At 47.8% G+C, this 19602-nt stretch overlaps 1 protein-coding gene across 5 annotated transcripts in view; it reads right to left on the reverse strand.

Moving 5' to 3' along the window:
• The window catches only part of AASDH (aminoadipate-semialdehyde dehydrogenase), a 47245-nt gene that overhangs the window by 10337 nt on the left and 17306 nt on the right, over positions 1-19602 (reverse strand). For 4 of the 5 annotated variants that reach the window (XM_035112316.2, XM_035112319.2, XM_060278807.1 and 1 more), the window contains 7 exons: positions 17801-17993; positions 12996-13237; positions 12228-12334; positions 11675-11847; positions 10164-10356; positions 9060-9175; positions 6962-7724 (listed from right to left, as the gene is read on the reverse strand). In XM_035112316.2, the coding sequence (XP_034968207.2) occupies positions 6962-7724; positions 9060-9175; positions 10164-10356; positions 11675-11847; positions 12228-12334; positions 12996-13237; positions 17801-17993 (1787 nt within the window). Of the gene's footprint in view, positions 1-6961; positions 7725-9059; positions 9176-10163; positions 10357-11674; positions 11848-12227; positions 12335-12563; positions 12704-12995; positions 13837-17800; positions 17994-19602 lie in introns of those variants that run through there. The other variant, XM_060278808.1, reaches the window with a different exon arrangement.

Genomic DNA, 19602 nt, shown 5'->3' on the forward strand with positions numbered 1-19602 from the left:
GGATTAATCCACTTTCCATTACTTTCAATGGGAAAGTTCGCTTCAGTTTATGAACGCTTCAGTTTATGAACAGACTTCCAGAACCAATTGTGTTCATAAACCAAGGTACCACTGTATTTGGATAGGCACTGAATTATTTAATTGTCCACAAAATTACTGAATTTTTGAAGTCCTCACATGCTTATCATTCATTCAAATGCAGGAAGTCAATTCATAACTGTCACGGTGGCCGGAGTGGGCTACTTCAGAGTAACGACTCTACACAGCTCTGCATTTTATCTTTTATTGGTGCTGAGTATTTACAGTGCTAATGGCAGTGCTATTTACAAAGACACATCTGCTCAGCTTGAATCAGAACCTCCAAGTGGCTTTTGGCGCGTCTTGCGCCAGCATAACAACTTGGGGAGACCCATCCTCTTCCCCCGACGCTTTCTGCGCAATTCCGGAGTTGGGGGGACGGGTCTGCCCCCCTTCCTTCCCCCTTCCTGTCCCACCTGGGACGATGGCTCTTCTACCCTGCCAGAGCCTTGGACACCACTTCCTGTTTCCCCACTTGAGCTGGAGCTTTCCCTCTTTTCAGCCTCGCTCGGGGCTGGGCTGGAACTCAGGAGGGGAGGGGCTTCGCGATACCCCTTGTCCCTCACATCCACCCCCCTCCCAAGCCCCCCTTCTCCCCTCCCGAGAGGCTGCACGGGTGTCGGTGGTGACTGAAAGCCTAAAAACTCCGTGCTGTCCGAGCCGGTTGGTGTGAACACCTCCCCCCAGTCCCGTTGGCCCCCTCCTTCCTCCTGGGAAGACGGAAAGCCCAAAAATCCGTGGCCTCAGAGCTGGTGGGGGTGAAAATCTGCTGCCAGTCCACCTCTTCTCCTGACTGGATGGACCTCGGAGATGCCCATATCTCCTCCTCCGTGTCCTCAAACTCTGCTTCCCATCTCCATGGCGAACTGCTTTCCCCCTCCTGTGCTTCCTCCTCCTACCCCTCCCGTTCCATGTGCCAGGGCTTGGGCCTGTGTGGGAAGAAGGCGTGGAATTCTTCCACTAAGAATTCCTCCTGTATCTGGGTGGCTGGGACCCATTCATTTTGGGATGGCGGGGCGTCCTCCCATGCCATGAGGTACTCCAGGCCCCCCACCCCCCTTCGTGAATCAAGGATAGCCGTTGCTTCATTGAGTGGCTCCCTGCCTCCACTCTCCCCCCCTCCCTCGGGGGGCTGTTCGCTGCCTCGGAACCTGCTACTTTCCCTGTACGGAGACAGCAGCGATCTATGAAACACTGGGTGCACCCTCATGTCCTCTGGCAGTGCCAGCCTGAATGCCACCGGGTTTACCGTGTTTCTCATATTATAAGACATGTCTTATATTTATTTTTTCCTCAAAAAAACACACTATGGCTTATTTTCAAGGGATGTCTTATTTTTTTCCTCCTCCTCCTGCCGCGGCCGGCATTGCTGCTGCGCCTATCACTATGTCTTATTTTCGGGGTATGGCTTATATTCCTTGAATGCTTAAAAATCCTGCTATGGCTTATTTTATGGGTATGTCTTAAAATATGAGAAACAGGGTACCTGCTGCGTGACCGTAAAGGGGCCCAACCTTCTGGGTGCCAGCTTCTTGCACCTCCCTCTGGTGGGAAGGCCCTCCGAGGACAACCAAACCTTGTCCCCCACCCTGATGACCTCCCCCGGTCGCCTGTGGCGATCATCCCCCTTCTTGTACGCTTCCTTGGCCCTCTCCAAGTGTTCTCTGAGCTGCTGATGCACCGTCTCCAATTCCTCTGCCTGTGGGCCCTCCTCCTCCTCCTCCCCCTCCCTCTCTGGGAAATATCTGAGGTCGCGCCCATAGTTGGCCTTAAAGGGCGACACCCCTGTGGAGACGTGCACTGCATTATTGTAGGCAAACTCTGCCAGTGGCAGGCGATCCACCCAGTCCGTTTGTCTCTGGCTGACGTAGCATCTCAGGTACTGCTGCAAAATGGCGTTGACCCTCTCCGCCTGTCCATTGGTCTGCGGGTGTCTAGCCGTCGACAAGCTGACCTCCACCTGCAGGAGGTTCATGAGCCGCCGCCAGAACCTGGAAACAAATTGGCGGCCTCTATCCGAAATAACCCTTAAAGGTAATCCATGGAGTCTGAAGACGTGGTCAACAAACAGTTTGGCCGTCTCTTCTGCCGAGACTGCCCTGGCACACGGTATAAAATGGCACATTTTGGACATGAGGTCCACCACCAACAACACTGCGGTCTTGCCCCTGGAAGAAGGCAGGTCTGTGATGAAGTCCATGGATACTACTTCCCACGGCCTGTGCGGAGTGGCTAATGGCTCCAGCAACCCTGCTGGTGCTGCTCTGACCACCTTTGCTCGCTGGCAGGTGTCACAGCCCCTTACATAGTCCCGAACATCCTCCCGCACCCCTGGCCACCAGAAGTGTCTCATGACTAAGTGCGTGGTTTTGTCCCTTCCAAAATGACCCGCAGTTGGGTTGTCGTGCATCTGCTTGAGGACCTTACCCCTGAGCTGGGTGGTGGGCAGGTACAGGGCTCCCTTGTAAAAAAGCAGCCCCCTGCGTTCTGCAAAGTCTTTTGCCTGCTCCCTCCCCCCCTCGCAGATTTCTGAAGATGCGGGTGGCAAACTCATCTGCTGCCGTCAGTGCTGTGAGTTCTGCCTTGCTCACCACTGCTGCTCCGCAGGACCATGCCGACGGGGGAAACACGTGTCGGGGTGCTGGTGGCAACTCCTCCTCCATGTACTCTGGCTTGCGGGAGAGGGCATCCGCCCTGACATTCTGCTCCCCCGGTATGTAGTGGATGGAGAAGTTGAAGTGCGAGAAGAACTCTGCCCACCGTATCTGCCGCTGGTTGAGCACCCTGGCCGTTCTCCAGAACTCCAGGTTCTTGTGGTCCGTGCACACCTGAATGGGGTGCTTGGCGCCCACTAGGAAGTGTCTCCAGTGCTGTAACGCAGAATGGATCGCGAGAAGTTCCTTATCAAACACCGTGTAGTTGCGCTCTGGCTGGGTCAGCTTTCTGGAGAAGAAGGCACAGGGTCTCCACTCTCTGTTGGCATCCAGTTGCAGCAAAATGGCGCCCACAGCTCTGTCTGAAGCATCTGTCTCCACGCGTAGGGGCGCATCCTGCACCACGTGGAACAAGTACTGGTCTGAGGCGAACACCCTCTTGAGGCTTTCGAATGCTGCTTGCGCCTCTGGTGTCCATCTGAACTTCTGCTTGCCTCTCAGGCAGTCCGTGATGGGAGCCGTAACGCGAGAGAAGTTCTGGATGAACTTCCTGTAGAAGTTGGCGAAGCCTAGTAGGCGTTGGGCATCTTTGCGCGTCCTGGGGCTGTGCCAGTCCAGGATGGCCTGCACCTTGTCCTTGTCCATCGCTAGCCCCTTGTCTGACAGCTTGTAGCCCAGGAAGTCCACTTCCCTGGTGTGAAACTTGCACTTCTCCAGCTTCACATACAGGTGGTTCTCCTTCAGGCGCTGCAACACCTCCCTGACATCCTTCACATGCTGCTCCGGGTCATTGGAGTAAATAAGGATGTCATCTAGGAAGACCAAGCAGTTCTTGAAGAGGAGGGACCCCAGGACGTGGTGCATGAAGGCCTGGAAGCATGCTGAGCCCCCTTGCAAACCGAAGGGCATCACCAGATATTCAAAAGAGCCCAGCGGTGTGAACATCGTGGTCTTCCACTCATCGCCTTCCCTGATCCTGATCAAGTTGTACGCCCCCCTCAGGTCGAGCTTGGTGAAGATCTTGCCCCTGCGTGCCGCTGTCAGGAGATCATCCACTCTGGGCATTGGAAACGCCACTGGTTCCGTCATGCTGTTCAGGCGCCTAAAATCCACCACCAGACGGCGCTGTTGCGTGTCTTTCTTGTCCACCCAGAAGACTGGGCTGCCCCCTGCTGCCTTGCTTTCTCTGATGAACCCCCTCTTGAGGTTCTTGTCGATGAACGCCCGCAGATCCTCCAGTTCCTGATCTGACATGGAGTACAGCTTGGCTGGGGGTAGCGTGGCCCCTGGCACCAGGTTGATCTGACAGTCAAAGGACCTGTGTGGGGGTAGGTGGTCGGACTCCGCTTCGCTGAAGACCTCCTGCAGGTCCCAGTACGGTTTGGGTATCGCCTCACCCCCCTTGACGTGCATGGTGGCCACCGTGGCTATGGGAGGCCCCTCCCCTGGTTGGCGCTGCATGCAATGTTCCAGACAAAAGTCCGATCCAAACGTGATGCATCTCTGGTGCCAACTGATGGAGGGGTCATGGCGCGCCAGCCAGCTCATGCCCAAGACGATGGGGGGGTCTGAGATGGTGGTGACGTTGAATGCCAGTGTCTCTGAGTGTCGTCCCACCGTCATTCTCATGGGGGGGGGTCTGGTGGGTGATGGCCCCTCCCAGCAACTCCCTGCCGTCTATGGTGGAGACGTGCAGGGGAAAATCCAGCTGCGGAAGTTGGATCTGGTGCGCTTCTGCAAAGTTTCTCGAGAAGAAGTTGGCCGAGGCACCACTGTCGATTAACGCGAGGACCCTCAGGGGATAGCCATTTGGGAGCGTTAGCGTCACTTCTAGAACCACCCCTGCTCTGGGGGGGTGGGCTGGCGCTGCTCCTCGCTGTGCGGGTGGGCGGGTTGGGGCCGGTTTGTGCTAACTGTGCCTGGCTGCTGCCCCTTGTCTCCTGCAGCCAGGCTGTCTCGTTTCCCTGCTGTGGTGCTGCGTCAGTGGGGGAGGGCACAACCGTTCCCGCCTTTCCTTGCCACTCCCTGCGATGTGGGCAGTCTCTGACGCGATGCTGGGGGGAGTTGCAGAGAAAGCAATTCCCGCCTCTTCCCTCCTTGCGTCTTGGCGCCGCCGGGGTTTGAAAAGCCCCCGCGCGCGCTCCTCTGATCTCCATCGGTTCCGGCTTTGGGGCTGGCGTGGGCTGGGCCTGGGGTGGGCCCTGGGGCGGGGCTGGATGGTGGGATCTGTCTTGGGAGCGTGGGAACCAAGGTCTGTTGGCGCGCGCTGTTTGTTTGTCGTTCCATCTGGATTCCTGCCTCACCCCCACCGCTAGCGCCGCTTTGCTCAGCTCATCCATATTCTTAGGTTTTGGACCTCTCGCTAGTTCATCCTTCACGTCTGAGTGTAGCCCCAGATAGAAAGCTGACCGCACAGGATCGCTGTGCAGATCCCACCCCAATTTGTGCACCAGCATGGTGAATCTCGCCCAATACTCTCTCACTGTCAATTTTCCTTGTGTTAAATTATGCAGCTCCTCTTTAGTGGCTTCCATTTCACTGTCACTTGCATACATGATTTTTAAAGCTTCTAGAAATAATTTTGCATTCTTCATGCAATCATTCCTTTGCGCTATGAGTGGTCTGACCCATTCGCGGGCGGCCGTCAAGTGCTCTATGATAAAGGAGACTCTGTGTGCGTCATCTGGGAATTCTGCATCATGCAATTCCAACGCGTAAAAGTTATCTCCGTCTCAAATCCTAGGTACTCTCTCGGGTCGCCGCTAAACTTGGTGACTAGGGTCTGTCCCCTCCTCACTTGGACTAGCTGGGGCTGGGGCACCCCCCCACCTCTCGCAGCTCTTTCCTCATCCAGTTTTTTCTGTAAGTCCAACACCATCACCCTTAGCTGCTTCTCAGTCTCATCTTTCACTCTCACCTGCTCTCCCAGCTTGTTCAGCTCCTCCCGCGTTCCTCGCGCTTCCTCCTGAGCGGCAAGTAATTGCTGGTGTGCCTGCGCTGTCAGGTTCTGTAATTTCTGTAATTCCTGTGCCGCGGCTTCAGCTTCCAGCCTCCACTGCTCAGCGTCTTGCGCGCTCATCGCGGCCGCTCCAAAGTAGCCCGAAAGACTTGGAGGTTGCTGTCACGGTGGCCGGAGTGGGCTACTTCAGAGTAACGACTCTACACAGCTCTGCATTTTATCTTTTATTGGTGCTGAGTATTTACAGTGCTAATGGCAGTGCTATTTACAAAGACACATCTGCTCAGCTTGAATCAGAACCTCCAAGTGGCTTTTGGCGCGTCTTGCGCCAGCATAACAACTTGGGGAGACCCATCCTCTTCCCCCAACGCTTTCTACGCAATTCCGGAGTTGGGGGGACGGGTCTGCCCCCCTTCCTTCCCCCTTCCTGTCCCACCTGGGACGATGGCTCTTCTACCCTGCCAGAGCCTTGGACACCACTTCCTGTTTCCCCACTTGAGCTGGAGCTTTCCCTCTTTTCAGCCTCGCTCGGGGCTGGGCTGGAACTCAGGAGGGGAGGGGCTTCGCGATACCCCTTGTCCCTCACAATAACATCCGTGACATTCTTTATAAACTGGTCTCTATTGATGGACACTGCTTTTCACATGCTGAGAAAACTACTAGCCCATGGTACATCCCACATTTATTTATTAGAATAAAAAAACAACTAAATCGGCTACTGAACGACGAAGCGTTCTTACAAAATCACTAGTTATTCAGTTAAGTTTTGATTAGAAGAGCAGTGGCTAAACTCTTTTGGCCCATGGACCTCATTCACTCTAGGCCAGGCATCCCCAAACTGCGGCCCTGCAGATGTTTTGGCCTACAACTCCCATGATCCCTAGCTAACAGGACCAGTGGTCAGGGAAGATGGGAATTGTAGTTCAAAACATCTGGAGGGCCGAAGTTTGGGGATGCCTGCTCTAAGCCAATGATGGGTGTAGCCAAAAGTGGGTATACCCACACCACTGCCTTGTACACAAATATATAGGACACATGACCTGATCTGTTTGTAATTCCCCCCTCCCCGCTGATCAATAAGATTCCTCCCCCTCAAAAACCACCTCCAGCACCATGTCTTTTGTTTTGTTTCTGCCACTGCCAACATTGCTAAGGCCTTGAGGGAGAAAAGGAACAAAATTGCTTGGGGGAGCAGGTAAGACCTGCAGGCTGAGGGTTAGCCACCCCACACTTAGAATGACAAAGAGAAAAGCGATACTTAAATACGTACCAACAACGAGGAAGTTTCCGCACCTAGATACGCAGGCGGATGACTCAATGCGATCTGCAAGGTTTCTCTCCCACTTGACTTTTCCTGAATATAGGTCAATTGCTTGAATCACGTGAGAATGTGATCCAATGTATACAAAGGCAGATAACTTTTCGGTGACAACTAGTGGAGATGCATCCACACATTTGCCCAGGTCTGACTTCCATCTGAGATGCAACATAAACTTTTCAGCTGTTTGCCCAATATTCTCATGTACAGGAGTGTTTAGTATAGAATCATCTTCTGCCACATTTGCATCGCTGACAATTGTTTTATCCCGCACACTCGGCAAAACTTCGCTTTCTCCAGCTTGCTCTTTATTACTGTGGTTCTTCAAGGGGTCACCCATAGACAACAGCCGGTTTCCTCGGGTCACGGCAGTAAAGCCAACAATATTTGATTCAACCATTGGGGATCTTTCAGGTTTTAGCTGCACATACTTTTTACTGGGCTCCTCTCTGCTGCTTTCACTCAGCTTTCCTTTTACAGCATTGTCACAGCTTAATTTCAGGGTTTCGCTTGGGAAAACTGTTTCTAAGATATGTCTGTAGACCTCTTCAATGGATCTACTGAGAATAATTTCCAGGAGGCCAGGGACAGTCTTGCCTACCATATGTTCAATTTCATCATGGAGCTGTAATGATTTTAAGGAATCCCCGCCACTGTGCAAAAACCGTGACTCTTTTAAAATGCTTGCGGATTCATCTGGTAAATTCAGAACAGCCTAGGGGGTGAAAGGAAGAAGCAAAACATGTAATGCACACACATTTTACTTTGATAATGCCTCTTTGCTTGCCTTGATGGAGCGGTGTGGGTGGGTGCATAGAAACCTTTGGCTTTTGCACAGCTGGAAGGCAGCATTTTGTACCAATGGTTCTTCCCACTTCTACTTCTGTTTTGTTCGGTACTGGCACATGGCCCCTGAAAGGTTGCCCATGTAGGAATAAAGTCTTTTTTTAAAAAATAAATAAAAGTGTTTATACTGCCTTTTATATACTGCAATATTAAAGTGGTCTACAACAATAAAGCATAAAACTATATTTAAAAAGTACAAAACAAAAGTAGCTGGCCAGTCAAACTAAAGTTGATTACCCAATTAAGTTCTGCCCATTAATTTCAGTATGAATAACATTGGATACAACCCAAAATCTTGGCTCACTCCAGATTTATTTCTATAAAACAGGGCAAAACTTGTTGGGACGAAAGGAAAAGGAAGCAATTGTTATTGCCCCTTTTCTCTTGCACTGAAATAAGGAGGCCCTTTCTCTGTGCTCATTTATGCTATATCTGCCAACAACCTGGTTCTGGGGTCTTAACTTAGCCAGGGGCATCTGCTGGAACAGAACAATAAAATCAAACAGTGCATGCACATCTTAAGAAACACAGGGTAAAAATTATGTTCATCTGTATACAAGCTCCAGCTCATAAAAATTAGAAGCTAAATATATTAGGAAACACTACATAATGGCCATTTTTAAATTTAAAAAAATCCATGCTCCACTTATTCCCAGTTGTCAAGTACTGATATAATTCTTTTGGTTTGGGAAATGGTTTTCTGATAGTTTTGCTAGATTAGATGGCAGCAAGCCAATCTGTTTGCTACAATTGTTTAAAAAACATTTAAGCCTTCCAGGAGGGTGGGTAGGGGAGAGGGATACAGTGATACCTCTGGTTACAGACACTTCAGGTTACAGCCTCCACTAACCCAGAAATAGTACCTCAGGTTAAGAACTTTGCTTCAGGATGAGAACAGAAATTGCGTGGTGACGGCGCAGCGGCAGCGGGAGGCCCCATTAGCTAAAGTGGTACCTCAGGTTAAGAACAGTTTCAGGTTAAGAACGGACCTCCAGAACAAATTTAAGTTCTTAACATGAGGTACCATTGTAATGGTGTCCATATAATTATTGCAAGGCTGTAGTAAAACACCAAATTAATGGAGGGATTTACAGTATATGCTGCACATGACAAAAAAACACATTTAGACTATATTCCTCGCCCTCATTCCTAACATGTATGAAAACTTTAATTGCTATGATACAGATGTAGCTTAAAACACTACCTTCCACAAATGCTGCAATCTCTCCCACAATTCATTCTCGTTCAGCTTGCTGTCACTCCTTCTAGAGTTCAAATGGCTGCTGTAAATGCTGCTCAGCTCAGACACATCCACTTTGCCTTTGTACAAAAGAAAAAGTTTTTTAAAAACCAACATTATATGAAAGGTAAGGATTTCAATATATTTGCTAAGGCTCAAAATTTCATTGGGTACAAATAGGCATGCACATCTATTTTACTATAACACAGACCTCGAGGACAAAATACACATTATGTTACCTACATTAACAATCGTACTGTATTTTAAAAATAAAATATCAGAAGCAATGCGAGGGGAATGAAAGTCACTGGAAGCACAGCACCGCTGGAGGTTTAAATCTTCCAACCCCAGTTATGATCTTGGTAAGCAAATCCTCAACTCTGACCTCCCAGGAGGGCAATGAGCATTAGGGAAAAAAACCTCACCTTGATGCCCATAGGAGTTTCTTTCCTAATGCAATCCATGCTGGACGGAGGAGTGGGGTGGTGGTGATGATGGCGAGGCTGCAGAAAATGTGTATGTAGGGGGAGCTTGGGAGGTGTGCATAGACCACTACCCATCACAATTCAGGCTAGCTCTATGTGTTTAGTGAAGTATTACCTATAGCTTGTCCTTCAGTCTGTGTGGCAAACCAGTTCTGAGAGTGTTACAAAACTTTCTTATATGTCTGTTGCTCCCCCCCCCCCCCAAAAAAAGGAAAAGGAAAATTAAAGCTCTGAGAATGGCTCTGCTTTTGCTGAGATTCACTAAAATTTGACACATCTGGCTTCTACACAACAGTTAAATAAAAAATATACGTATACTGCTTGCAAAGTTACATTGCAATTATAGGACAGACTCCCCAAGGAGACTTGACAAGTGAGATCTCTATGTAATCGTTGCTGTCATGTTTAGACTGTTTTGTGGTTTTTTTTCATACTTTCAAAACTTGGTATGCATGGATGTTTGCACTGCATAGTCCTGCATGCATTTTTAAATAATATACTTTCAATTTGAGCTGATTTTTAAAATGGAAGTGTGCTTAATATAAATTATTAAGGACATTTATTTAAACATAATTTATCTTACCATGTGAAGTGAATGGTAAAGTGTCAATCAGCAAAACCTCATCTGGGACTGCATAGCTAGGAAGACATTCCTGGAGTTTCTTTAAAATCTCTCTCTTTTCTAAATTGCCTTTGGGCACAATGAACAAAATTAATTTTTCCTGTTGATACCATATCACAGCACATGTTTCCACTTGACAGTAGCCTTCCGCAATCTGCAAAATAAAGTAATTATTCTGGCTTACTCTAGCAACAATTACAGAAAGCTACAACTACAAGCAACATATAATGGAAGGAAATCAGATACCTCTATTTTCCTCAACTCTTTCTTCATTTTATAATTCAAATAAAATTTAGTGACTTTAAAAATTATTGCACTGAAAAACGAGAAAAATATGTAATTTGAAAAGCTTGGTGGATGTTATTGCACTGCTGGACCTAGACAATGAGAGATGCATAAGCACTTTTTATTGAACTTCTATTTGTGTAGGAGTCTATAAATATTCCACTTACACAGAATGCTTGAAAGGTAGCTATTTATCAGCTACAGAGAAAGGCAGGGGAGGTGGGGAGAGAACAACGCTGGCAATGAATACAAATATTTTAATCATGAGATAGTCATATCATAAATTCCTATCACATGATGTGAATGGAAAATAAATAAATACTGTTGGCTGTGAGTATTGTTTGAATTTTCCAGTATGACTGAGATAACTATCTTCAGGGGGGGGGGGGGAGTCTAGGCCACTATTAACCAGCGAGAATAATTTTAGAGCTTCAAAATGCATCTTCTATTGGGCATTTTCTGTAGAACAATATTGTACACCATGAAAAGAAGGTATTGAATCAATAGCAATCAAATAAGAGTTACTGAATACCCAATACTATTTCAGAAAAGTACAAATGCGGTTCTACCAAAAACAATAGAGAGGGATGAGTAGAGAAGACAAAGACAACAACCTTCCTACTAGTAACACAAGCAGCACAGGGCTCAAGCAGGTCTTCAGTGGGTTATCTATGAAGCCAGCTACAAGGTCATGTACCACCTTCTGAAAGCAGACTGCTTGCTCCTCTTCAATGCCATGGCTATCAGAGGGTTTGTGCCCGTATGTTACTCTCTATTATCAACATTCAAAGGCAGAATAAAGGTAGCATGCATGTGCAGCCCTCATTCCTCGCCAGAGTTGGTATGGGAACGGGGTCTAGATTTATTAAGGCAGGGTTTTCTTGCATATCTTGGGGGACTCTTTTGTCTAGAGAGAACCAAGTCTCTTGTCCTGTTTTGTTGTACAGTGTGTCCACATGAATTACGAATTGGGAAAAGATAATCAAAAGGAACTAATCCCCAGGAAATATGTCACATGATTCCATCTTGTACAACGATCTTGCTGCTCTAGTTGCCTATTTCGGACAGTCTTCAAGGGTAGCCCTATGTAGAGCTCATTGCAGTACTCCAGACTTGAGATTGACAGGACAAAGATCATGACCAGGCTCTCTCAGTTTACCTAAGAACTTTGTTATTTATTACATTACCTGCTGTACATATTCCATACTGAGGCGCTTGCCATGACGTTTAATATGATTGTCCTTCCGCCCCAAGAATAACATTTCGGTATCCTTTACTCTTACGAAGTCTCCAGTTGCTCTCATTGTGCCCTTAGGTAGTGTTACTTCATCATCAAGAAAGCAGACACGTTCCTCACCTCCTGTTCAAAAAAAAGATTGTGTGCCACAAGCAGACGTCAGGAGCCAGAAATGGCTAAAGAGCAGATAACAAAGAAAGCAAGAAACTTTTTTTTACAGGAGAGTGTTGTTTATGGCTTCCCATAGGCAAATGGTCATATTTGCCATGGTAAGAATAGAATACTGGTCTAGGTGTGCCTCTGGTTTGATCGAGCAGGGTCCATACAGCACATGATGGCAACAGCCTGCTCACTCCTCTCCAGCATACTGTCTTTGAAATAGCTATCATGACCAGCAACTGTTGATAGCTTTGTCTAATCCTTTTAAAGGACCATTTAAGCCCATGGCTTTCACATCTTCAGGTAGTGAACTCTACAATTAAAAATATTAGATAGAAAATCACCTATGAACACTTGACCTTCGCCTTCTACAACGGCAGAACCATTGGCATCTTTGACTTCAACTATCGTTCCAGACAGTGGGGTTCCCAGTGGTACAATGGAATCAAATCTAAAACCAAGGAGAGAAAAAAAGAGGGAAAGTAATGTAGGGGTAGGAGATAGGGAGAGAAGTTCATAAATATAACATCGAAAGCGAAGGATCCAGGACTACTCCCAAACTAAATACTTGGCCCTTTTGGAGGAATGCAACTCTGTCCCGGATCACCAGTCAGAGTTGCGTATTTCCCAACCCGTGACACTTGTCTGGTTCAATTTTCAACTTATTCATTGTCATGTACCCCAATCTAGCTCCCAGACATCTGTTCAGATTTTCCACTGCCTCCTTGGGATTAGAAGATGGAAAAGTGTTGCAAAACTGTCTCATCTGCATGTTGACGACATCTCAGCCTAAACATCATGTAGATGTTAGAAAGCATCTCTGGAAAAAGAAATACACCAACAACCATTTCTGACAGATGCTTCAGCTCATGTGAATTATTTCTTAAGATTAAAAATGCAACACAAGCACTACTCAAAATGTGACTGCTTCTTTAAGGTCATTTTATCCAAATGTTAAGGGCCTGCTTTTGAAATTTTCTCTCATATCAAACACCCACAGAAATCCACTAAGATCTTTCTATCTACAGAGGATTTGTACTACTAAGCTTTTTATCATTTATTCATCAACCAAAGTGTGCAGGCAGGCAGCAAAACAGAATGACATTTCCTACCGGTGATCAGAACTAAAAACCTCCTCGGGAACCTTGTAGCATGTGGCCCAGCAGGAAACTTCTGTAATACCATAGATATTAAACACATGTGTTTTGTTTCCTTCTCCTCTCCAGCTTCTTAGCACATTCAGTTCAGGAAATGGTTCTCCACCGAGAGCTAAGATTCGCAGCGACGTATCAGCAGACAACACTGTTGATTTAATGCACTGAACTCCAAATCTGCGCAGAAGTGTGGGTGTAGCCTACGCATTAGAGAAAATAAGTTTCCAGATAAATATCTGCCATCCACCAAAATCTATTTCTGTTACTTGTACTACCATATACAGCAGAAACAGGCAACCAGAAGCTCTGTGGACAGAATTCAGACTGCAGCAGACCACTAGCTAGACTTAGGGCCCCTCTGTACCACAAATTAAAACGTGAGAGTGGCAACACTTTAACTTCCTATGCACTCTGTGCTGCTTGGAAACTATTAATGTTGGATGAAAGGAGAAATCAGCAGAATCAGTTGTGTGGCTACTGAGCACCCATTATTACTGGTTCTGCTAGTCAAGGACAATGGTTATACAGACTAGGTTCTCAACATTTGGACACCTGGACACTGTCTCATGATGCTCACAGTGAGTGATTGGGCTTTAATTCACTGCTGGAAGACAAGCTGTGGCTAAGTGGCCTCTTTCTCTCTGAGACAACCCTAAGCAGAAACTCTACAAACAGCAATTACTCAGTTACTGTTCTTTGAGTCAATGTCCAAATTTTAAGAAGCTGTAAACACAGTTTGCATATATCCCAAGTACGCATATAGCTCAAATCCAAAATATTTACTTGGAAGCAACACGCTGATTATTTTTACTCATTTGTAAAAATAAAAGCAGGTCAACTGAGCCTAAAGCTCACATGGAACATTGACAGAAGCTACACTTGGAAAAATGAAGACAGCACATTCCCCCCCCCCCAAAAAAATCCTTTTCCTAATGATCCTTAACATATCAGTCTCATTTTTCAGTTACTGCACATTTTCATTGAGAGATTTAAAAATGCACAGAAGACAAATGACTGTACTGATTGATCATCATTGTAATAATAATAATAATAATAATAATAATGATAATAATAATTTATTATTTATACCCCGCCCATCTGGCCGGGTTCCCCCAGCCACTCTGGGCGGCTTCGAACAAAACAGTAAAATACAGAAATCCATCAGACATTAAAAACTTCCCTAAACAGGGCTGCCTTGAGATGCCTTCTAAAGGTCTGGTAATTGTTGTTCTCTTTGACCTCTAGTGGGAGGGCATTCCACAGGGTGGGTGCCACTACCGAGAAGGCCCTCTGCCTGGTTCCCTGTAATTTGGCTTCTCGTAGCGAGGGAACCGCCAGAAGGCCCTCGGAGCTGGACCTCAGTGTCCGGGCAGAACGATGGGGGTGGAGACGCTCCTTCAGGTATACCGGACCGAGGCCGTTTAGGGCTTTAAAGGTCAACACCAACACTTTGAATTGTGCTCGGAAACGTACTGGGAGCCAATGTAGGTCTTTCAGGACCGGTGTTATGTGGTCTCGGCGGCCGCTCCCAGTCACCAGTCTAGCTGCCGCATTCTGGATTACTTGTAGTTTCCGGGTCACCTTCAAAGGTAGCCCCACGTAGAGCTCATTGCAGTTGTCCAAGCGAGAGATAACTAGAGCATGCACCACTCTGGAGAGACAGTCAGTGGGCAGGTAGGGACTCAGCCTGCGTACCAGATGGAGCTGATAAACAGCTGCCCTGGACACAGAGTTGACCTGTGCCTCCATGGACAGCTGTGAGTCTAAAATGACTCCTAGGCTGCGCACCTGGTCTTTCAGGGGCACAGTTACCCCATTCAGGACCAGGGAGTCCTCCACACCCGCCCGCCTCCTGTCCCCCACAAACAGTACTTCTGTCTTGTCAGGATTCAATCTCAATCTGTTAGCCGCCATCCATCCTCCAACCGCCTCCAGACATTCACACAGGACCTTCACCGCCTTCACTGGTTCTGATTTAAAAGAGAGGTAGAGCTGGGTATCATCAGCATACTGATGGGCACCCAGCCCAAACCCCCTGATGATCTCTCCCAGCGGCTGCATATAGATGTTAAAAAGCATGGGGGAGAGGACAGAACCCTGAGGCACCCCACAAGTGAGAGCCCAGGGGTCTGAACACTCATCCCCCACCACCACTTTCTGAACACGGCCCAGGAGGAAGGAGCGGAACCACTGCATGACAGTGCCCCCAGCTCCCAAGCCCTCTAGATGGTCCAGAAGGATGTTATGGTCGATGGTGTCAAAAGCCGCCGAGAGATCCAGCAGAACAAGGAAACAGCTCTTACCTTTGTCCCTAGCCCGCCGGAGATCATCGACCAGTGCGACCAAGGCAGTTTCAGTCCCATGATGAGGCCTGAATCCTGACTGGAAGGGATCCAAATGGTCCGCTTCTTCCAGGCGTGCCTGGAGTTGTTCAGCAACCACTCGCTCAATCACCTTGCCCAAGAATGGAAGATTTGAGACTGGGCGAGAGTTGGCCATATTGGCCGGATCTAAAGATGGTTTTTCAAGAAGCGGTTTAATAACCGCCTCTTTCAGCGGGTCTGGGAAGGCTCCTTCATGGAGAGAAGCATTTACCAACCCGCGAAGCCCATCGCCCAGCCCTTCCCGGCTAGCTTTTATAAGCCAGGACGGGCAAGGATCAAGGAGACAGGTGGTTGGTTTCACTCGCCCAAGCAGCCTGTCCACATCCTCAGAGGTAACAGATTGAAATTGATCCCACAAAACTTGACTAGACAGGACTTTAGCACTCCCCCGCCCCGGCCCTGCTCCCACGGTGGAGTCTACCTCTTCCCGAATCTGAGCGACTTTATCTGCAAAAAACTTTGCAAAATCATTGCAGGAGATCATGTGGCCCGTACTGGGCCCGGATGGAGCAGGTGGTTCCGCTAAATTGCGAACCACCTGGAAGAGTCTCCTGCTGCTGTTTTCTGCAGATGCGATGGAGACGGTGAAGAAGGTCCTCTTCGCCGTCGCCATTGCCACTTGGTAGGCTCGAAGTTGAGCTCTAGCCCGTGTCCGGTCTGATTCAAAATGAGTTTTCCGCCACCAGCGCTCTAGCCGTCTCAACGACTTTTTCATCGCCCTCAGCGCCGGGGAAAACCACGGGGCTGTCCGGGCTCCATGCAATCTGAGAGGGCGCTTCGGAGCCAGACAGTCAATAGCGCTGGTTAACTCCGCATTCCAGCGGGCCACCAGGGAATCAGCTGAAAGGCCATCGACATGGGATAAAACATCCCCTACCACTCTCTGGAAGCCAATTGTATCCATTAAGTAGCGGGGGCGGACCATCCGAATCGGTCCCACCTCCCTGCAGAGGGGACGGGTTGCAGAGAAGTCCAGTTGCACCAGAAAGTGATCTGACCATGGCACTTCTTTTGTTTCGCTTTTACTTAATGTCAGATCACCAACATCCATAGAGGTAAACACCAAGTCCAAGGCATGTCCGCGGCTATGAGTTGGGCCAGACTTATTCAGGGACAGCCCCATGGTGGCCATGCTTTCCACGAAGTCCCGAGCGGCTCCTTGTAAGGTCGTGTCGGCATGGATGTTAAAATCCCCTAAGACAACCAAGCTAGGTGTCTCCAGGAGCACATCCGACACGACCTGAAGCAGCTCGGGCAGGGAATCCTTGGTGCAGCGGGGAGGTCGGTACACCAAAAGGAATCCTGTACTGCCCCTATTGCCCAACTTCCAGAACATGCACTCAGAAAACTCAGTCTTACCAATAGGATGCCTGGTGCAAACTAATGACTTCCTAAAAATCACTGCAACCCCCCCCCCCTCCCCGCCCAGATGGCCTGGGTTGCTGTGCATAAGAGAAACCTGGTGGACAAGCAGCGCCAAGAACGGGTCCATCGGCTTCATCCAACCAGGTCTCTGTCACACATGCCAGGTCAAATCCTCCATCCACAATCAGGTCGTGAATACACCAAAATTTAACAGATTCCCACACCCAACTAAAAATCCCTCCCACCTACCACCCCAAAGAAAATAAAAACATAAAAAATTCTTTAAAAAGCGTTTTAAAAAGAACTCTGTGCTGTTTTAAGTCCCCCTGGGCAGCACCAGCAGCAGAGCAGAGCAGCGGCAGCAGTCCTTATGAGGCCTTCCAGTCCCCGCCCTAGACCAGGTGGAGAGAGGCAGGGACAGGGCCTGTGGGCACTCACAGCAGGAGAGTCCTGGGCAGCACCAGCAGCAGAGCAGCGGCAGCAGTCCTTTAAGAGGCCTTCCAGGCCCCGCCCTAGACCAGGTGGAAAGAGGTAGGGACAGGGCCTGTGGGCACTCACAGCAGGAGAGAGTCCTGGGCAGTACCAGCAGCAGAGCAGCGTCAGCAGTCCTTTAAGAGGCCTTCCAGGCCCCACCCTAGACCAGGTGGAAAGAGGTAGGGACAGGGCCTGTGGGCACTCACAGCAGGAGAGAGTCCTGGGCAGTACCAGCAGCAGAGCAGCGGCAGCAGTCCTTTAAGAGGCCTTCCAGGCCCCGCCCTAGACCAGGTGGAAGGAGGCAGGGACAGGGCCTGTGGGCACTCACAGCAGGAAGAGTCCTGGGCAGCACCAGCAGCAGAGCAGCGGCAGCAGTCCTTTATGAGGCCTTCCAGGCCCCGCCCTAGACCAGGTGGAGAGAGGCAGGGACAGGGCCTGCGGGCACCCACAGCAGGAGAGTCCTGGGCAGCACCAGCACCACTGTATTCCAGTGTTGTGCAGAAGCAGCATTCAGAGCAAACAGCACTTCTCATATCTTACCTGTAATACAGACACTCTGTGGTGCTGAAAAAGAGCCTTGGACAACTCCTGTGGCACCATTTTAATCAGGTTAGGAACTATAAGCAGGGAAGCCCCACTTGCCAGAGCAATGAACAGCTCAATCACAGATGGATCAAATGTCAGGGAAGAGGCCATAAACACTGTATCATCTGGTGTAACCTTAAATACATCTCTAAAGAAAAAAGACACACAAATACCTCTTCAACCATCACATGCATTTTGGAATCCAAAACTACCGTGTTTCTCCGAAAATAAGCCATAGTGATAGGCAGTTTAACCTTGTAGGTTAAACTGTACCATACCTAATAAAAAAAAATAAGACATCCCCCGAAAATAAGCCACCATGTGTTCTTTTGAGGAAAAATAGATATAAGACGGTGTCTTATTTTTGGAGAAACACGGTAGCAATTTCACAGATAGAACCCCCCCCCCTCACATATCTAACAGTGGAGATGTACAGAAACATGCGGGCATCAAACAGGCCAATGACACCCCCTCCCACCAGTATAAGAGGGCATGACAAGTTGAAAATGCTCTACTGCCCCCTACCCACTTTCATTTTCCCCACCTGGAATATTCAGTTATTCTGTGGGTCCAGTTTTCTCTCTCCCTTTAGGTCTTCTTGTTCTCGAGCTCTGACAGGATATTTCTTTGTTTAAAATCTGTCAAGCTTGAATAATTATTTTCTAAAACCTAGAATGTTTCTTAGGCTTCATTAAAAAAAAAAACTCAACATGAAACTGGAAGGTTTGCAATTGATTTTACTTTAATTGCAGGAAAACGCCAAAGCACAATAAAATGTTGTAAAATTAAACAAACCCAGCACAGATTGAGGTTAATTTAAAACAGGCATGGTGGGTGACTATAGTCAAATTCTTCCTGTCCCACCAATAGCTTGTCTCCTTGTAGTTACTCCCCACCCCCCAAGCTTTTTTCCCTTAGTCATAATCACATCTGTTATCAGAGCACTCATTTGGGGGAAAGTGTCTGGGGAGAGGGGCTGTGGCCATGGTGAGTGTTCTGTACTCCTCAACCAGCAAAACCCCAGCTTAGCCCACTTTCTATGTGATTGTGACAGATCCTGAAATGCTGCTATCACAAAAGGCAGGGCACAATCAACTGCTGTAGGGTACAATCCAGCCAAAGCTGAGCACTTTCAAATTCCATGTATTTGAATGGGAGAAAAATAAATGAAACCCAACATTGCTGGATTACACCCAAAATGTTCTTAATGGTCCAAAATAAAAACCAGTTCAAGCAGATAAGGAAGAAAAATAATGAGTACCATGTTAGGAAATAAACTGAAATGAAGAAAAGAATACAAAAGCTAAAGTGTTTCTTCAAGGCTGCCTGTGCTTTTTGCTTCTTCTTTTTTAGAACTCAAAATGACTTAATTCACCTATAAGAAACATATGGTTTATTATTTCTATTATGAAAGCAGTGCATCCAAGCAATCAACTGGAATTACAACAAAGCACTTGCAAAACAGAAATTCTGTTGGTGAGGGGCAAGATAAAAGTTTTAAAGACAATTAGAAACATCTTTAAAAGATAAATTGTGATTAATATGAAAACAACATGCCAAGATTATCTATCTTCAAAAACAACGATATTTACTTCTTACTCTGCAAATTGCAGATGCAGTTAAATAACTAGGTGAAATACTGTACCAAAAAAATTCCCAGTTTTCCAGGGGATGTTTCACCCATCCATCACTTGGTTTTTTGTTTTGGTTTTTACACTTGATTACTGCCAACTAACTTCTTTCAAAAGCACAGCATT

Source organism: Zootoca vivipara, chromosome 9 (assembly GCF_963506605.1).
Source record: "Zootoca vivipara chromosome 9, rZooViv1.1, whole genome shotgun sequence".
NCBI lineage: Eukaryota > Metazoa > Chordata > Lepidosauria > Squamata > Lacertidae > Zootoca > Zootoca vivipara.